The sequence below is a fragment of the Scatophagus argus genome, chromosome 3 (genome assembly GCF_020382885.2).
Source record: "Scatophagus argus isolate fScaArg1 chromosome 3, fScaArg1.pri, whole genome shotgun sequence".
NCBI classification, from domain to species: Eukaryota; Metazoa; Chordata; class Actinopteri; family Scatophagidae; genus Scatophagus; species Scatophagus argus.
In genome coordinates, this window is record NC_058495.1 from 20450039 (window position 1) to 20464446 (window position 14408).

Genomic DNA, 14408 nt, shown 5'->3' on the forward strand with positions numbered 1-14408 from the left:
TTGTGTGCTGTTTACGCTGACATGTGGTGACATCTGACAGTGTGGGTTTGCTGAGCGGCTTTCTTGCTTGTGAAAATCAAGTTAAGATATACCATCAGCTTAACATATACTGGATAGATGTCAAAGAAATGTGGTGCAGTACAAAAGACACTTTCACTTCTGAGATATCACGAGGAAGAAGTAAAAAGTAGCGGGTGCTGCTGAGTGGAAGAGGGAGGTGTATTACTTAGCAGTAGTTATAAATTAGGACATTGACCGAATGCTGACGGTGTGATCGTGCAGCTGCATTATTCCTCAATAGCTGCCAGAACAAATCTAAATGTTTTATCACTGCTGCAGCACCCACAGTCTGAGAGCTGAAATAAAACTGCTGTGGTGGGAAAAAAAAGTGGAGAAATAGAACAACTCATTAGAATAATTAAAACACATGTATAATGAGATTACTAAATCTCTTCAGAAGACTGCTGGTCTTCTGCATAAACTTGTCTCTCGTTTTTTTGATGCATTGAGGCATATTACAGAAATACATCCATGGCTCTTATTTATAGGTCTTTCTCTGGGAGGAGGAGGAGGAAGAGGAAGAGTGTGTTGCATGCAGATGAGAGCTACCGATGAGTCTGGAGTGTGGCGCCCTCTGGAGGATAGGAGAGCTCTGTGCTGCAGACGGTTTCAATTAAAGGAAATGTTGTTGATGTGCGTTTTGTCGAGTTGACAAGACGTGTTAAGCAGGTTAAAGAAAGAGTCTTGATGGACACGACTGTGTGCGGCCTGCATTGTGCAGTGTGACCGTAGACTGTATGACGGGTCTCGCGTGTGCGTGTGAGTGTGTCTCAGAAAAGTGACGTGTGTTAGCGGTTAGTCTGGTGACGTGTCTCTATTGCTCTTTCTTTTCTTACGGAGAGGCTGGATGGAGCCTCACTGACTCCACTGAGCACTCAAACTGGTACCAGTAACACGGCAGGACTCGGCCTAAGGACACCATGGGGAGTACGTGACACTTTTCTCTTGTTTTAACGCATTGACGGTGATCTTAAACACCCGCTGTCGTTTTGATGTAGAACAATAATGGGCGTAAAGCGTTCGCTCGGCAAGCTGATTAGCTAACCTTGGTTAGGTGGCAAGTTGTAGCTAGCTTATGAAGGGAGCTGATTTGTAGTTCATATTCTTATGAAAATTGGTGTCGCTGGGGACGCTACTCGGATTTGTCTCACAATTAGAGATCCTTTCTAACATCTCGGCTGTGTCTTTCATGCAGGCGTCAAAGCTTCCCGTTTTGGAGTGATTGCTCACTCGTTGTGTGATTCAGCGCTAGTTAGCATGGCGCTAATGGTAGTTGACGGTAGCTGTATGAACTGTTCATCTAGGATAGTTTCACTTTAAAGACAAAATCAAAAGGGGTTTCTTTTTGCGTTCTGCGTGTGATTGATTTTAATAGGTTTGCATTTCGCCAAATTGACTGGGCGATTAATACCAGGAAATAATTCAGGAGTCTGTATGTACCGCTTGCTGTCAAAGTCAATCTCGGTGATTGACACAGTTCCCCAACACAAGACTAAGCACTGAAAGAGGCTACGAGCGGTATAAAAATACACACCGGAGAGTAGTTAATTTCAGCCTTACTTCTCTTTATTATATGTTAAATCCTTATGTTGTTAGAAAAGTACTCTGCTTGTTGCTGCCTTGGCCGGTTCGCCGCTGGCAGCTGTTCAGCTGGTGGTTAGTGATGACGTAGCATCTAAGCTAACCTGCTTTAAAAAACCCAGGAGCTTAAGATATTACTCAGGAGAACTGCTGATGTTAGGTGTGATGCAAATGCAATGTTATTATTATTGTTATTATTATGTCTTTTAACCTGATGATCTCTTTTCTGCAGTTAAATTTTTAGAGGTCATCAAGCCGTTCTGTGCGGTCTTACCTGAAATTCAGAAACCAGAAAGAAAGGTACGTTTGGGTCTTTGAACACATATTATTAAGCTGGTTAATTTCTTTACTGTGCATGTATGAATGGATATGAATGACATCTGCTGCATTGTTTCACAGATTCAGTTTAGAGAAAAAGTACTATGGACTGCCATCACACTGTTCATCTTTCTGGTGTGCTGCCAGGTTAGTATCTGTTGATGAGGAAACCTCCATGACAGCCAACCTACAGGTTCTGTTTTTGGTGACAGCAGTTAGTGACACTGTTTTTTCTCTCTTTCGAATTCAGATTCCTCTCTTTGGCATCATGTCGTCAGATTCCGCAGATCCCTTCTACTGGATGAGAGTAATCCTGGCTTCCAACAGAGGTGCTTGAAATGTGCATGTTACATGGACCTAATCATTTATGCCTTGTGTAGCTCAAACAAGGAAAAACAGTGTAATTCCGTTGTTATCAGTTATGACATAATCTCATTATCACAGGTGATAAGTCAAAGGTCAGCAGTCTTAGGACCTTATGCACTGTTTCAGGTACTTGTGCAAACTGATGCTAATAGTAACACTAACACTACTCCCTTTTTTGCCCTCCAGGTACTCTGATGGAGCTGGGCATCTCACCCATTGTCACCTCAGGCCTTATCATGCAGCTGCTGGCTGGTGCCAAGATCATTGAAGTGGGAGACACTCCAAAGGACAGAGCCCTCTTCAATGGAGCTCAGAAATGTAGGTCTTCTACTCACTGCATTTGCTATTTTTAGATGTTGTCACGTACCTTTAAATACTGTGAAGATTTTTTTTTTTATTTTAAGATTTCCGACACAGCACATTGTTCAGTTTTCAGTTACAGCAGTTGTCACTGCCTCTGCAAGACTGCCAATTACATCATTTTTTTCTGTCTTTTGCAGTGTTTGGAATGATCATCACTATTGGACAGGCCATTGTATATGTTATGACTGGCATGTATGGAGACCCTTCAGAGATGGGTGCTGGGATATGCTTGCTCATCATCATCCAGGTTAATGAAAACTCCCACTGCTTTTTTGTAGCCTAAACTATGGAAATGTGTGTATTTGGAAACAGTGTCTTCAGTCATGTATTGCATGAAACACACACTAGCTCGTCCGCAATATATGTTTTCCATTACATTTGTTTCTTTTTTTATGGTAAGCAGATCAAATCAAAAGTAATCTCCCTTCATGAAATCAGTAGTAGATATCAGAAAATCCATACCCTCACTGGGTTGTTGTGATTGTCATAATGTTTTGTCATACGTAGCTGTTTGGGACAACTGGTCTGCCTGATTCGGCTCAACACAAACGTCCTGCCTGTTTTTTCAGCTGTTTGTTGCAGGTCTGATTGTCTTGCTGCTGGATGAGCTGCTCCAGAAGGGCTATGGTCTGGGCTCGGGTATCTCTCTCTTCATCGCAACCAACATCTGTGAGACAATCGTCTGGAAGGCCTTCAGCCCCACCACTGTCAACACTGGCAGAGGTATGGGTACTGGGAACAAGCACATTTTAAAGCAAATTAGGAATCGCTATCTGAATTATTATGGCTAACCTAGTGACTCCTGTTATTTATCACAGGTACTGAGTTTGAGGGAGCCATCATTGCTCTGTTTCATCTCCTGGCCACCCGCACAGACAAGGTGCGAGCCCTGAGAGAGGCCTTCTACAGACAAAACCTGCCTAACCTCATGAACCTCATCGCCACCGTCTTTGTGTTTGCAGTGGTCATATACTTCCAGGTGAGCTGGTAACGTCATCTACATACGGTCCAGTTTCTTCCCTGCTTTGATGGATTTGGACTACATGTTTTGAAACAACTATCAGCTTACTGATATTTGCTACCTCACCAGGGCTTCAGGGTAGACCTTCCCATCAAGTCGGCGCGCTACCGTGGACAGTACAACACCTACCCCATCAAACTGTTCTACACATCCAACATTCCCATCATCCTGCAGTCTGCCCTGGTCTCCAATCTGTACGTCATTTCTCAGATGCTCTCAACACGTTTCAGCGGCAACTTCCTTGTCAACCTCTTGGGAACCTGGTCTGTAAGTAATATGTCGGGTGCCTTACCTCCAGCACATCGGGTTTCAATTTTGTCACTTGTTTAAAGACCAGGAGATTATATTAGGGGGTCCTTTTGTTATTTTGGTAAAGAAGTTCTGTCAGTAGAGATGCTGCATCTTTCTAAAATATCTTTTTTGTTTAGGACACCACAAGTGGCGGACCTGCTCGGGCCTATCCTGTGGGTGGTCTGTGCTACTACCTTTCTCCTCCGGAGTCATTTGGTTCTGTTCTGGATGACCCGGTTCATGCTGTTATCTACATTGTCTTCATGCTCGGCTCCTGCGCCTTCTTCTCCAAGACCTGGATTGAGGTGTCAGGATCCTCTGCCAAAGATGTAAGTTCCCTTTCATACTCAAATTTGCAACTTGCTTTTTCTCGGTCACACATGAAAGCATCTTGCATATCCCACCTTGTCTGCCTCAGGTGGCGAAGCAGCTGAAGGAGCAGCAGATGGTAATGAGGGGACACAGAGAGACCTCTATGGTGCATGAGCTCAACAGGTACAAAGAAACCTTGCAAGCCGATTCTCAGTTTTCATGTTGCTTACTTGCAGCATAAGGGATTTTGTCTCCCGGAATATCTGTGTACTTACAATAGATTTACCATTCGCAGGTACATCCCCACAGCTGCTGCCTTTGGTGGCCTCTGTATAGGAGGGCTGTCAGTCATGGCTGACTTCCTGGGTGCCATTGGTTCGGGTACAGGAATCCTCTTGGCTGTGACCATCATCTACCAGTACTTTGAAATCTTTGTGAAGGAGCAGAGCGAAGTGGGCAGCATGGGAGCACTGCTCTTCTAGAAAATACCAACCTTCTGACACACATCAGACACAGAATATCCACCTCTAATCATTTTGTTACCACCTTTGTTTTCCACCAGACATCTCTAGCACGTCAATGCTGAGAAAACTGTTTTGAGTTACTCCCAGGGTTGCGCATAGTATTGTGTCTCTTCAGTCCTTTTACACCAGTAGCTATCACCCATCTCTTTGCAGGCTGCCTAAGTCCCCAATGACTGTCTTATCAGCCAAAGAATACCTAAAAGCACACAAGTGTGAGGTGCTGTCTTTGGCTTACCTCAGGCATTGTTCATTGCAGCATTGTTCAAGGAACACGAAGACAGCGACAACATGTTAGTGCTCATTTCAAGCTGAAAGCACAGTGCCTGGACATTTAGAGGGAGTTGAAAGAAAGCCATGTCATGTTCATCACAGGTAGCGGTCATGCTTGAGGTTTGCAGTGGCCTATCATAGGATGTCAAAGTGGAGTATAAATAAAATACGCTTGTACTCCTGACAAGATTTCTGATAATCTCAGACAAGCTGTTGGTGGTTTTTATTTACATTTTATTTTGATGTTTTAAATGATGGATTATGTTTATGTTCACTCTGGTCTTATGTGGGGCACAGTGTTTGTCCTCTGTCTCTGTGTCCTCAAAGGAAACTTTGTGTGTGTTGTCTTTTATTCCAAGACTGATCTGCTGCACAATACTGCCGAGATGGTCGGGATGAGGGTGGGTTTGATAGGGACAAAAATGGTTTCATTTTGGTTTTTACTTTATGTAAGAGACATAATTGTGTTATTAAAAACACAGGATTTTTTTTCCAACAGACTTGTTTTGTTGTGTTTTGTCCTTGTCTGTTCGGTGGTGGATACAGGATAGTCTAGATAGGCAGGATTTGGGGATCAAATAACCACAGACACAGCTAAGACATTACTTGTCTTAGCTAAGGTTCAGTTTAGTTGCTTTCACTTGTGCTGATCACTTAACTTCCAGTAGAGGTCACTGTATCTCAGGTTTAAGATTAACTTGTATTAACTAGTACAAATCTGTCAGGGGAGACTTCACAAAACACGGCTACCACCAGCCTTCTCACGTTACAGTCAGTCTGTATGTAGAAATATTGATTTAAAGGACTTTCATTTGACAACGAAAAGTGAAATAAATACGGCACAAGAAATGTCTTCAAGACCAATCACAAGTCCAGTTACCTATCCTCTGAAAGTGTAAGTCTCCAAGTCAGCAAGTTATGAGATGGTGTCTTTATGGATACAGTACGTACGTACAATACATACAATTTTTAAAGTTCCCCTCCAGTCAAAAGTGTTTTTCCTTCATGTTCCTACAGATGAATGTTTGAGCTTCACTGTGTAGAACCTGAAGCCAACATTTTGTGCCCAGAAGTTAGACTTGTGAAGTGAAAATTCTTTTCTTTAATTATCACCACTGACAATTACAGTCAGTGTTTATCACCTGTAGTTTGTTGTGCCCACTAGCGCCACAGAAATGAATCACCTCCCAAAAGACAAAGAAAAACCCCACATCTCCTGAACTGGTGAATGGGTGGAAGGCAAATCAAAATTAAAACAGGAAATTACTGTTTATTTATATGATCAGTTTGTAAACTTAGATATATGTATAAATGTGTAACTTCTACTCAAGTTAAACTGAAAAGTTCCATTTTCAAAGCTGTTATGATATTCATCTTGATTTATTTTTTTATTGTTTATATAAAATTCTGATTCTATATTCATATTTTATATTTGCACCTTATGCCAATACAAATACGGTGTGTATGTAAACATACATCCCAGTAAAACTGATTCTTATTCTGATTCTGGAAGAAAAAAAAGAAAAGAAAGGAGTGACGTCATTACCATGCGCCCCCATGTGGACCGATTAGAGGGGCTGACAGACTATTGGACGCCGGGTAGCTTGTCAAATGAAATCCTTGCCGTTATTGAGTAATTTCTCTCACGCTGGTCATCTTTTACCACAGCGGACAAAGGTCAACGGACAAAAACACCGGCAGACATGTCTTACTGCAGGCAGGAGGGTAATTTCCGACCTTTCATTCATTTTCTCTCCATGGCAGATCAATGTCACCGCAGTGGCCACCATGCTATGCTAACTTTGTAGAAACTGCGTTAACTTGCGCAGATTACTTTTAGGTTACCTACGCGACTAGGTGCTCCAGCAATAGTAAGTAAAGGTATATAATAGCGTATGGCATGATGGTGACTGAATATAGTGGTAGCTGCAGCATTTTCGACACCTTTATTAAGTCAAAAATTGGTAGCGCGGTCAATCGGCTAATGTTAGCTGTGGAGACGCTGTCAGTGCTACTTTACGTCAGAGCAGGTCGGCTCATACAGTGCGCCCCCAGGGGTCACTGCCAAGCAGAGAGTACAGCTGCACGTTACAAGCAGCAATGGGAGTAAATTAGTGTTATACATATTAACCAGAACCAGATTTTCTCATCGAGATTTTAGTGTAATTCACGTTTTTCTCCTTTGTTTTTTTTTTGTAATTTAAGGTAAAGATCGCATTATATTTGTGACGAAGGAGGACCATGAGACACCCAGCAACGCTGAGCTCATTGCAGAGGACCCAGACGATCCTTATGAGGAACAGGGTTAGTCACTAAGTCTTTGTGGGGGAAAAGGTAGACCCAACTTTCAAACATTCTTTACCTCTCGAAGGAGCTCTGTTGACCTGCTTCTGTCGGGTCTGGTTTTCCCTTTCTTCAGGTTTGATCCTGCCAAATGGAGACATCAACTGGAACTGCCCATGCCTGGGCGGGATGGCCAGTGGACCATGTGGCTCTCAATTTAAAGAGGCTTTTTCCTGTTTCCACTACAGTAAAGAGGAGGTGAAGGGCTCCGAGTGCATCGACCACTTCCGTAACATGCAGGAGTGCATGCAGAGGTACCCTGAGCTGTATCCTCAGGAGGAAGATAACGAGATCTCCTCCCAAGCAGATTCTGACTCTGGTTCTGTCTCCGCCGCCCCGACTGAGGGCTCTGCCTTGCCCCCTGAAACTGACTCTATCCCAGCCACTTCGACCCCTGAGACCACAGTCTCATCTGACAGCACGTCACCTACAGGCAACCAGACTGCCAGCTAAGCTCAGTCATGCCGTCCAGGCTCTGGTTCTCTGAGTGCAACACTGACCAGTATAAGTGAATCCATGAGGAGCTGTCAAAGCCTGCATAAAGGCTTTACTGACATAGCTCTCACTCTCATGGGCAAGGACTTTGTGAATACAGAGAAATGTAATACAAAAGTATAGGCTTAATATAATTTAATGACAACGGGCCAAGTTATCTGCTGCAGAGACGTTAGCTGTAAGACTCACTTTACATGCAGTAGGAATTTGTGTGTTCTCATGTCAAACCGGAGAGCTTTTTGTTGGCAATCATGTGTGTTGTAATGTTTATGTCAGCTGGTCAGGAATATCACTTAGCCCTGAACTTATCTCTTTTATGTTTCATCATTTACATTGGACAGAATCTTAGAAATTTTGACAAAAAAATAGAAATCTTGACTCAGTTTTAGCTCTTTAACTATTAAATCTTTTTTCTTTCCATCATTTGAAAGACCAAAACACAGATTATTGTTTAGAAATAAACAACACTATTGTTAGTGCTTCTGTTCAGTGAACAATACATTGATGGTAACACATTTTTCACTGTTTGTTGACATCTTGGAGAAACTGCAGAGAAACTGATCTCCATCTTTATCTGATGCTGTATGAAGAAAGGTCATCACTTTTGTTAGTTGGCTCTGTCTGAACAAAGTATTGTCACATTTAACTGTCGCTGCATAAATGTCTTGTTGTCCTAACACTGCCTGCAGTCTCTGGTTTAATGCTGTGGACACTTTTCAGTGTCATTCAGGCCTTGAAAGACTTGATGGGTTTTTTCTCAAAAAACTGTCCATATTAAAATGATTGTTAAACAGTCTCACATTCACATTTTCTTTATGTTGTCTTCAAGTCAAAACACGTTTTTTTTTTTTTTTTGCACATTGAAAATTTGACGAGTTTTATGTGAGAAAATTAAATTAAAAAATGAAATTGCTTACATTCAAGTTGAGGAAAATGTGAGTGTATAAGACGGAACCACACTGTCATATTTTACAGACTTTAGAGTTTCATAACATTTTACTGGATCCAAATCATAGAGGATTAATTTTCAAAATGTATTATATTTAACATTTATACCAAGTCTGAAATGCAAGAACTAAAACTCAAAGTCAGCTCTCAGATTTTTTTTTTTTGTTTTTTTTTACCAGCTTTAACTGGATCCAAAATCAAACTGGTCGTCAGCATTCATTGTGGTGAAAAATAAATCTTGTATAAAGCCTCTATGAAAGGCACAGTTTATTCAATGTGACTACACAATCATTCATCTCAGTCTTTATTTTATGCTTGCACACCCACTTATTGTGCGTGCCTTTACCAATAATGAGTATGACTCTCGTATAATTTCCCCACGCATGACGCAGCGGGTTGTCCAGTGGCTTTCAGTCCCCTTTCTGAATTGTCCACTGTCTCATAAATTTCCTTGTGAAATCCTCTGAAGTGTAGTTCATGGGCATCCATTCCTCAGGCCCTCTGATATAACTAGACCTAGCCTTGGTGTCCATGGGACCACCACACTCTGCATGGTGACCAGCAGACGGCCTGTCCCAGCCTCCTCGGGGCCTGCTAGCAGGTACTCCATACCTGGTGAAAAAGGTCAAACATTTTAAACCTAATTTTGAATCTCAAAGTGATGCTTTTTAGCTTTTGTGTCACCGTTTGGTCAGCTTGAGTATTCATCATTTAACACTAAAAACCTCTTCCAGAAAACAATCATATTCAAATTTTTTAATCTCATGTTTTGAACTTGCCTGGGTTTAGAATAGGACATGTGCAGCCACGGCTGGTCCAGGACAGGGGATAGATGCTGATGGTCCCCAAGGAGAGCGCCACTCGGCCTGATTGAAGGACCTTGCGAACTTTGACCTGCACTTCTGCGTGGCTGCCTTTGTCATGAGCAGACAGCACACTGGCCTTGATTACTGTCATGGGAAACACAGAAAGACCACAGACTCTGAAGGCAATCAGAAACACCTGCCAAAGTAGTCTATACTTTAAATAATCATTTCAATTTGTCAATCAATTTTTTAACAACTGGAAATTGCAGCTTTTTTTTCTTACCGTAGTCATGTTTGGTCTTACAGAAGTCAGACACACTTCTCAGCTTTTTCTCCTTACAGCTACACTTTCCTGTGTACAGGCACTTAGTTAATGTCCAGTCCACTTTAGGCAACATAATTACAGTGTAAGAATCTAAGTTTAAAGCCTTGTAATGCAGTTGGACGTCACAGTAAATGGGCAACACAGCACTAATTCAAAGTTGTTCAATCACTCACCTGTGTAATGCAGAGCAGAGACTGCAAGCTCCTTCGACCACTGTGCCTCTTCTTCAATTGTGAACATGTGATCCAGATCAGGAATCTTTCCACCAATGGGCACATTGAACACCTGATTATTTGAGTGGCTGCAAAAGTAGATGTGAATCCATCAGGTCAAGGATCATTCTTAACAATTATGCACACTGAGTTCAGTTTTAGCTTCCATGTGTATGTCTAAAGAACTTGGCTGCGACTTATTCATGTGGCCAACCTGTCCAAACACTGCCCCGTGGTTGGATCACAGCTGTGGGGGCAGGCACATGATTTACAGCCCTCCTCTCCAAAACCCCAGTAGCCGGGCAGGCAGTGGCTACAGCCTATGCCCCCTGCACCAGGTTTGCAGTGGCACTGCCCGCTTCTAGGGTGGCACCAGGGTCCTTCCTCTCCAGGACGCGGGGGCAAAGAGCCCCGTGGATCACACCAGCAGCCTGAGAAACAGAGACACAGATCAATTTCTGTACGTTGCAGAAACCTTCAAGTTTTACCTCTTCATTAATTGTCAAATTGTAACTTTACAAACGTGTACCAGTAGATATGACATGACGTATGACATAATGGCACTGCTTAACTTTATTCACAAGCCTCCATAAAATCCAATCAGTCATGAATGCTTCTTTATTTAGCTTTTCTGTTTGGTTAAAAACACATAAACTAGTCCCACACCTCCCCCTTCCACATTCTGTGTCTCTCACGTGTGCAGACGTGGGGAGAGGTGAGTGGCTGGGATGGGTGCCGGTGGTACCCGTGGCGACAGCGCTGGCACCTGCGCCCGACGGTGTTGTGTCTGCAGTCATCACAAACGCCACCACTGGTGCCACCGGAGGCGAGCCATGCCCGCTGAGAGAAGTGACAGCTATCTGCATGACCGTGGCACTGGCACTCTGAGGTCACAGAGGTGTGTGATGCCATCGCAACCAGAGAGACGAGAAAGAGGCAAAGTGAGGACATGAAGGTAGGAACTTGGGTGACTACAGAATCTTACGAATCTTAGAGAATGGAATCTTACAGAATCTTACAGAATCTTAGATTTTTGTTCAGTCTACAAAATCTCCATGTGTAGTGTGGTCAATATATATCAATATATCTCCTCTGCCAATCCCTGCACATTTGAAAGCTCTCATCTACAGTATTTTTTATTGGCAACATGAAGTTTGGACTGATCTAACAGTCATGAAGTCCTCCTGCCGGTCCCTTACTCTGGCATGGGTTGGATTCCCCACTGCTGCTGTTGGCAGGTCTCCAGGGACGATCGTTGTAGAGCGGAGCACACTTCTCACAGTGATCTCCTGTTGTGTGGTGGGTACACAGACACCTGCCAGACACCTGGAAGACATCTGGGGCTGCTCAGTTACTTCAGCTACATTAGCAACCATTAAAGACCCTGCTGTGTAGATCCAGGCAAGTGGTGTAAAGAGCAAATCAAGCTATTTACAAGCCCAAGCAAAAAACTGACAGACACTCTGTCTCTGATGGTCTGATTAGCAATGACAGGAAAAGCCACTCACCATGTCACTGTCCTGTCTTGTGTTCCGGCTGCTGTTGTGTGTTACGCAATGCTCAGCGTGTCCATGGCACAGGCAGGTCCCTCTGGCCAGTAATGTATAAATAGCATAAGGAGCTGAGGCAGGGCTTTCTGAGGTGGATGTGGAGGTCAGAACCGACGCTGTGGGGCTTGATTGTTCTGCAGGGGGATTTAAAGGTGTCGGACAGGTCTGAGCTTTTAGCAGTCTGATCCTGAGGTTGGTGAGGGTGAGGCGAGCGAGGGCCTCCGGACTGTAAAGGTCCAGTTTTTTGGCACTGCTGGGGTCTAGTGTCCGTAATATCACCTTGGAGGAGCAGCAGAGCATTAATCAACGTTGAATCAAACATTGTGAATCTGCTAAAATATAATAAGTTGTATTTTTAAACATAATCTCTTACCTCCCCTCCAGTGCAGGGTGTAGCACTGGTGTAACGGGATGTGCACAAAGAGCCTGGCTGATTAAATTCATCAGGCAAACCAAACTCCAAGCTGCAATTTTTTGAAAAGAGCTTAAGAACTTCCCAGGTCTTTCCAAAGTCAGCTGAGCGTTCGATGGCCATGGCAGCAGGTCGAGGTGACCTAAACACCAGAACCACATGGGACAGACAGAACTGTGTTTCCAGGTCCAACCAGATCTCATCCTCCTGCTCTTGAATTGCAGTGCCTGCACCTGATGCCCACCAGGTATCAGGATGCAAAAAGGGGTCATCAGTCATGTGAGCATATGGGTGGGTGTCCTCTGGGCAGAGGTCGGGAGCCACAGGAGGATGGAGGCAGGGGCCGGAGCTGCTCCCACAGCAGCTCGAGAGGGTGAGGAGGGTCCTGCCACTAGCCAGGTTCCCAATGGGTGGACTACAGGCATGGTCCACACATCTGGAAACTGACACAGAGGGCGATGGAGAGTCAGTTAGAGCCTTGTGTTTTAAGATAATATCAGTGCTTTTAGATTTTCATCTAGTGACAGAAAAGCCTACAAAGAAAACATCAAGCACTTTCCAGCACTGGACAAAACCAAAGCCCTCCTCACTGGGTTTTCTATGAATATTTTATTTGCCTGACCATTGTGCCACTGTGCTGCTCAGTCTGATGTGACATACAATCCCACTCCTTTCCCTTTGAACAGCATTTTTATTCTCAGGTTACATTTAATGAAAAGGAACAGTGGCAGCAACCCTTGTAAATGTATCAGCAAAGGGTATCGCCTTTACTTTCAGGACAGCAAAATACAATCAAATAAAACGTCATCTGCAAACGAATATGCAAGACATCATTAAGTCTTCAATTTCACGGACGTATAACGCAACTGAGTTACCATAACTGTCTGCCCAATCATAAACATAGCCCGTCCACGAGGGGAAAAACGAGAAGGCATGTTTAACCACAATGACGCAACTGATTCAGAGAAGCAGCAGCAACAGTAGCGGAGATGATGGTGCACCTCACCTGCTCCGCTCCTCGCCACAACCCAAAACAGCCCACAGAGCGCCACCAGCATTTCATGTCGACGTTTCCCGGGCATGCTAAGCACTCTCCTTGTTTCTGTTGTGTTTATAACATTCATGGTGCGATAGACACTTTCCAGTAGAGATTAGTCCCGACATTATGCGGAGCCTATCCAGCGGACAAGCGCATTTCTTTGACGACTACGCAATGCGCAAAGCTCGAGGAGTGTTTTTCTGATGTCCTCCACGGAACACTTTAAAAGAAAAATCCTTGATAAAGTTCAAAGCATCCTCAGAAACAGCTAAGGCATCTCTCTGACAGACTGTACAGCAAAATATGAATCTTCCGTTAGTCCAAGAATGAACGTCCACATTTGACAAATGTCACTTATTTCCATTTAATAGCCGTTTATCTTCATCCATTTTGCGCAATGAAAACTATCTCGGTGTTTTAGCCTAAACGATGAAAATGAAAAATGATCTTTTTTTTTCTATGCTAATTAATTCATGTAAATGTTTCCATTAATTCACAGCCAACCCGAAGGCTTCGTGTCGCAGCCAGGTCCAGCGCTCTACGCGTTTACGCACAGGAGATGACTGTGAGCTCTATTTATCCACGGTCCTCCCCTTCCACATAAATACGCACACACACGCATCGTGAGGACGTCGTACCGAAACAACAACACTGGAGCAGAACTTCCCTGGATTGACGTGGAGCATTTGTCTCCACATTTTCATTCTGCAACAGATCGTGCGCAGGGGGGAGGACAGATTTGCGAGTCGCACGGGCTCGTCCCCGCAGTTAATGTGAACCAGGCGCACCACACATACCAGCTTAAACCAGGTCCCTCCATTAACCAGGGCCTCGTAATAAGGCGAGGAAATTAGTTTATCTGCTTCTGCACCCCTGTTTTTCAGCTGCAGTAATTCCATGTTACAGGTCTCTTTGAAGTCGAGCAGGAAGAAACCTGAGAAGGGCGACAAAAATAGTCCCCAGTGCGGTTATTTGCAGCTTGATGGCGCATTATGTGACACCGAAAGAAACTGACAGCTTGGAGTTTCATGTAAAGGACTTGGACAAAAACCTGTCTGCCTGACTGCATGGATATATCCCTGTGCCTTTCTTCATTATAACACTGGATAATAAACACATGGTCTGACACATGGCAGTCCTTCTTTTTTAAATTCTTTGTAATCACACACGTC

The 14408-nt window shown here is 43.7% G+C and overlaps 3 protein-coding genes across 4 annotated transcripts; 2 read left to right on the forward strand and 1 right to left on the reverse strand.

The window, feature by feature from the left end:
* Positions 1-686: 686 nt before the first annotated feature.
* On the forward strand, positions 687-5602 carry LOC124056786 (protein transport protein Sec61 subunit alpha-like 1). Its single transcript, XM_046384587.1, has 12 exons — positions 687-987; positions 1874-1941; positions 2041-2106; positions 2210-2288; positions 2512-2643; positions 2826-2935; positions 3258-3411; positions 3507-3667; positions 3779-3976; positions 4138-4329; positions 4419-4495; positions 4608-5602. Exons 1-12 carry the CDS (start codon positions 981-983, stop codon positions 4792-4794), a joined length of 1431 nt encoding a protein of 476 aa, XP_046240543.1. The 5' UTR covers positions 687-980; the 3' UTR covers positions 4795-5602.
* Positions 5603-6643: 1041 nt separating this feature from the next.
* chchd4a (coiled-coil-helix-coiled-coil-helix domain containing 4a) lies at positions 6644-8621 on the forward strand. The gene is made up of 3 exons (XM_046384588.1): positions 6644-6831; positions 7312-7410; positions 7526-8621. Exons 1-3 carry the CDS (start codon positions 6810-6812, stop codon positions 7900-7902), a joined length of 498 nt encoding a protein of 165 aa, XP_046240544.1. The 5' UTR covers positions 6644-6809; the 3' UTR covers positions 7903-8621.
* Positions 8622-9144: 523 nt separating this feature from the next.
* Positions 9145-14356, reverse strand: si:dkey-202e22.2 (netrin-4). 2 transcript variants are annotated; one of them, XM_046384586.1, is made up of 10 exons: positions 14034-14356; positions 12159-12640; positions 11744-12064; positions 11435-11561; positions 10931-11119; positions 10450-10666; positions 10197-10324; positions 9982-10050; positions 9672-9842; positions 9145-9504 (listed from the first exon to the last, which is right to left on the reverse strand). In XM_046384586.1, the coding sequence occupies exons 2-10, from the start codon at positions 12474-12476 to the stop codon at positions 9368-9370; spliced, it is 1677 nt and encodes a 558-aa protein (XP_046240542.1). In that variant the 5' UTR covers positions 12477-12640; positions 14034-14356; the 3' UTR covers positions 9145-9367. The 2 variants fall into 2 exon arrangements, with proteins under 2 accessions (XP_046240542.1, XP_046240541.1); XM_046384585.1 differs by lacking the exon at positions 14034-14356 and adding an exon at positions 13204-13922.
* Between the last annotated feature and the right edge of the window lie 52 nt (positions 14357-14408).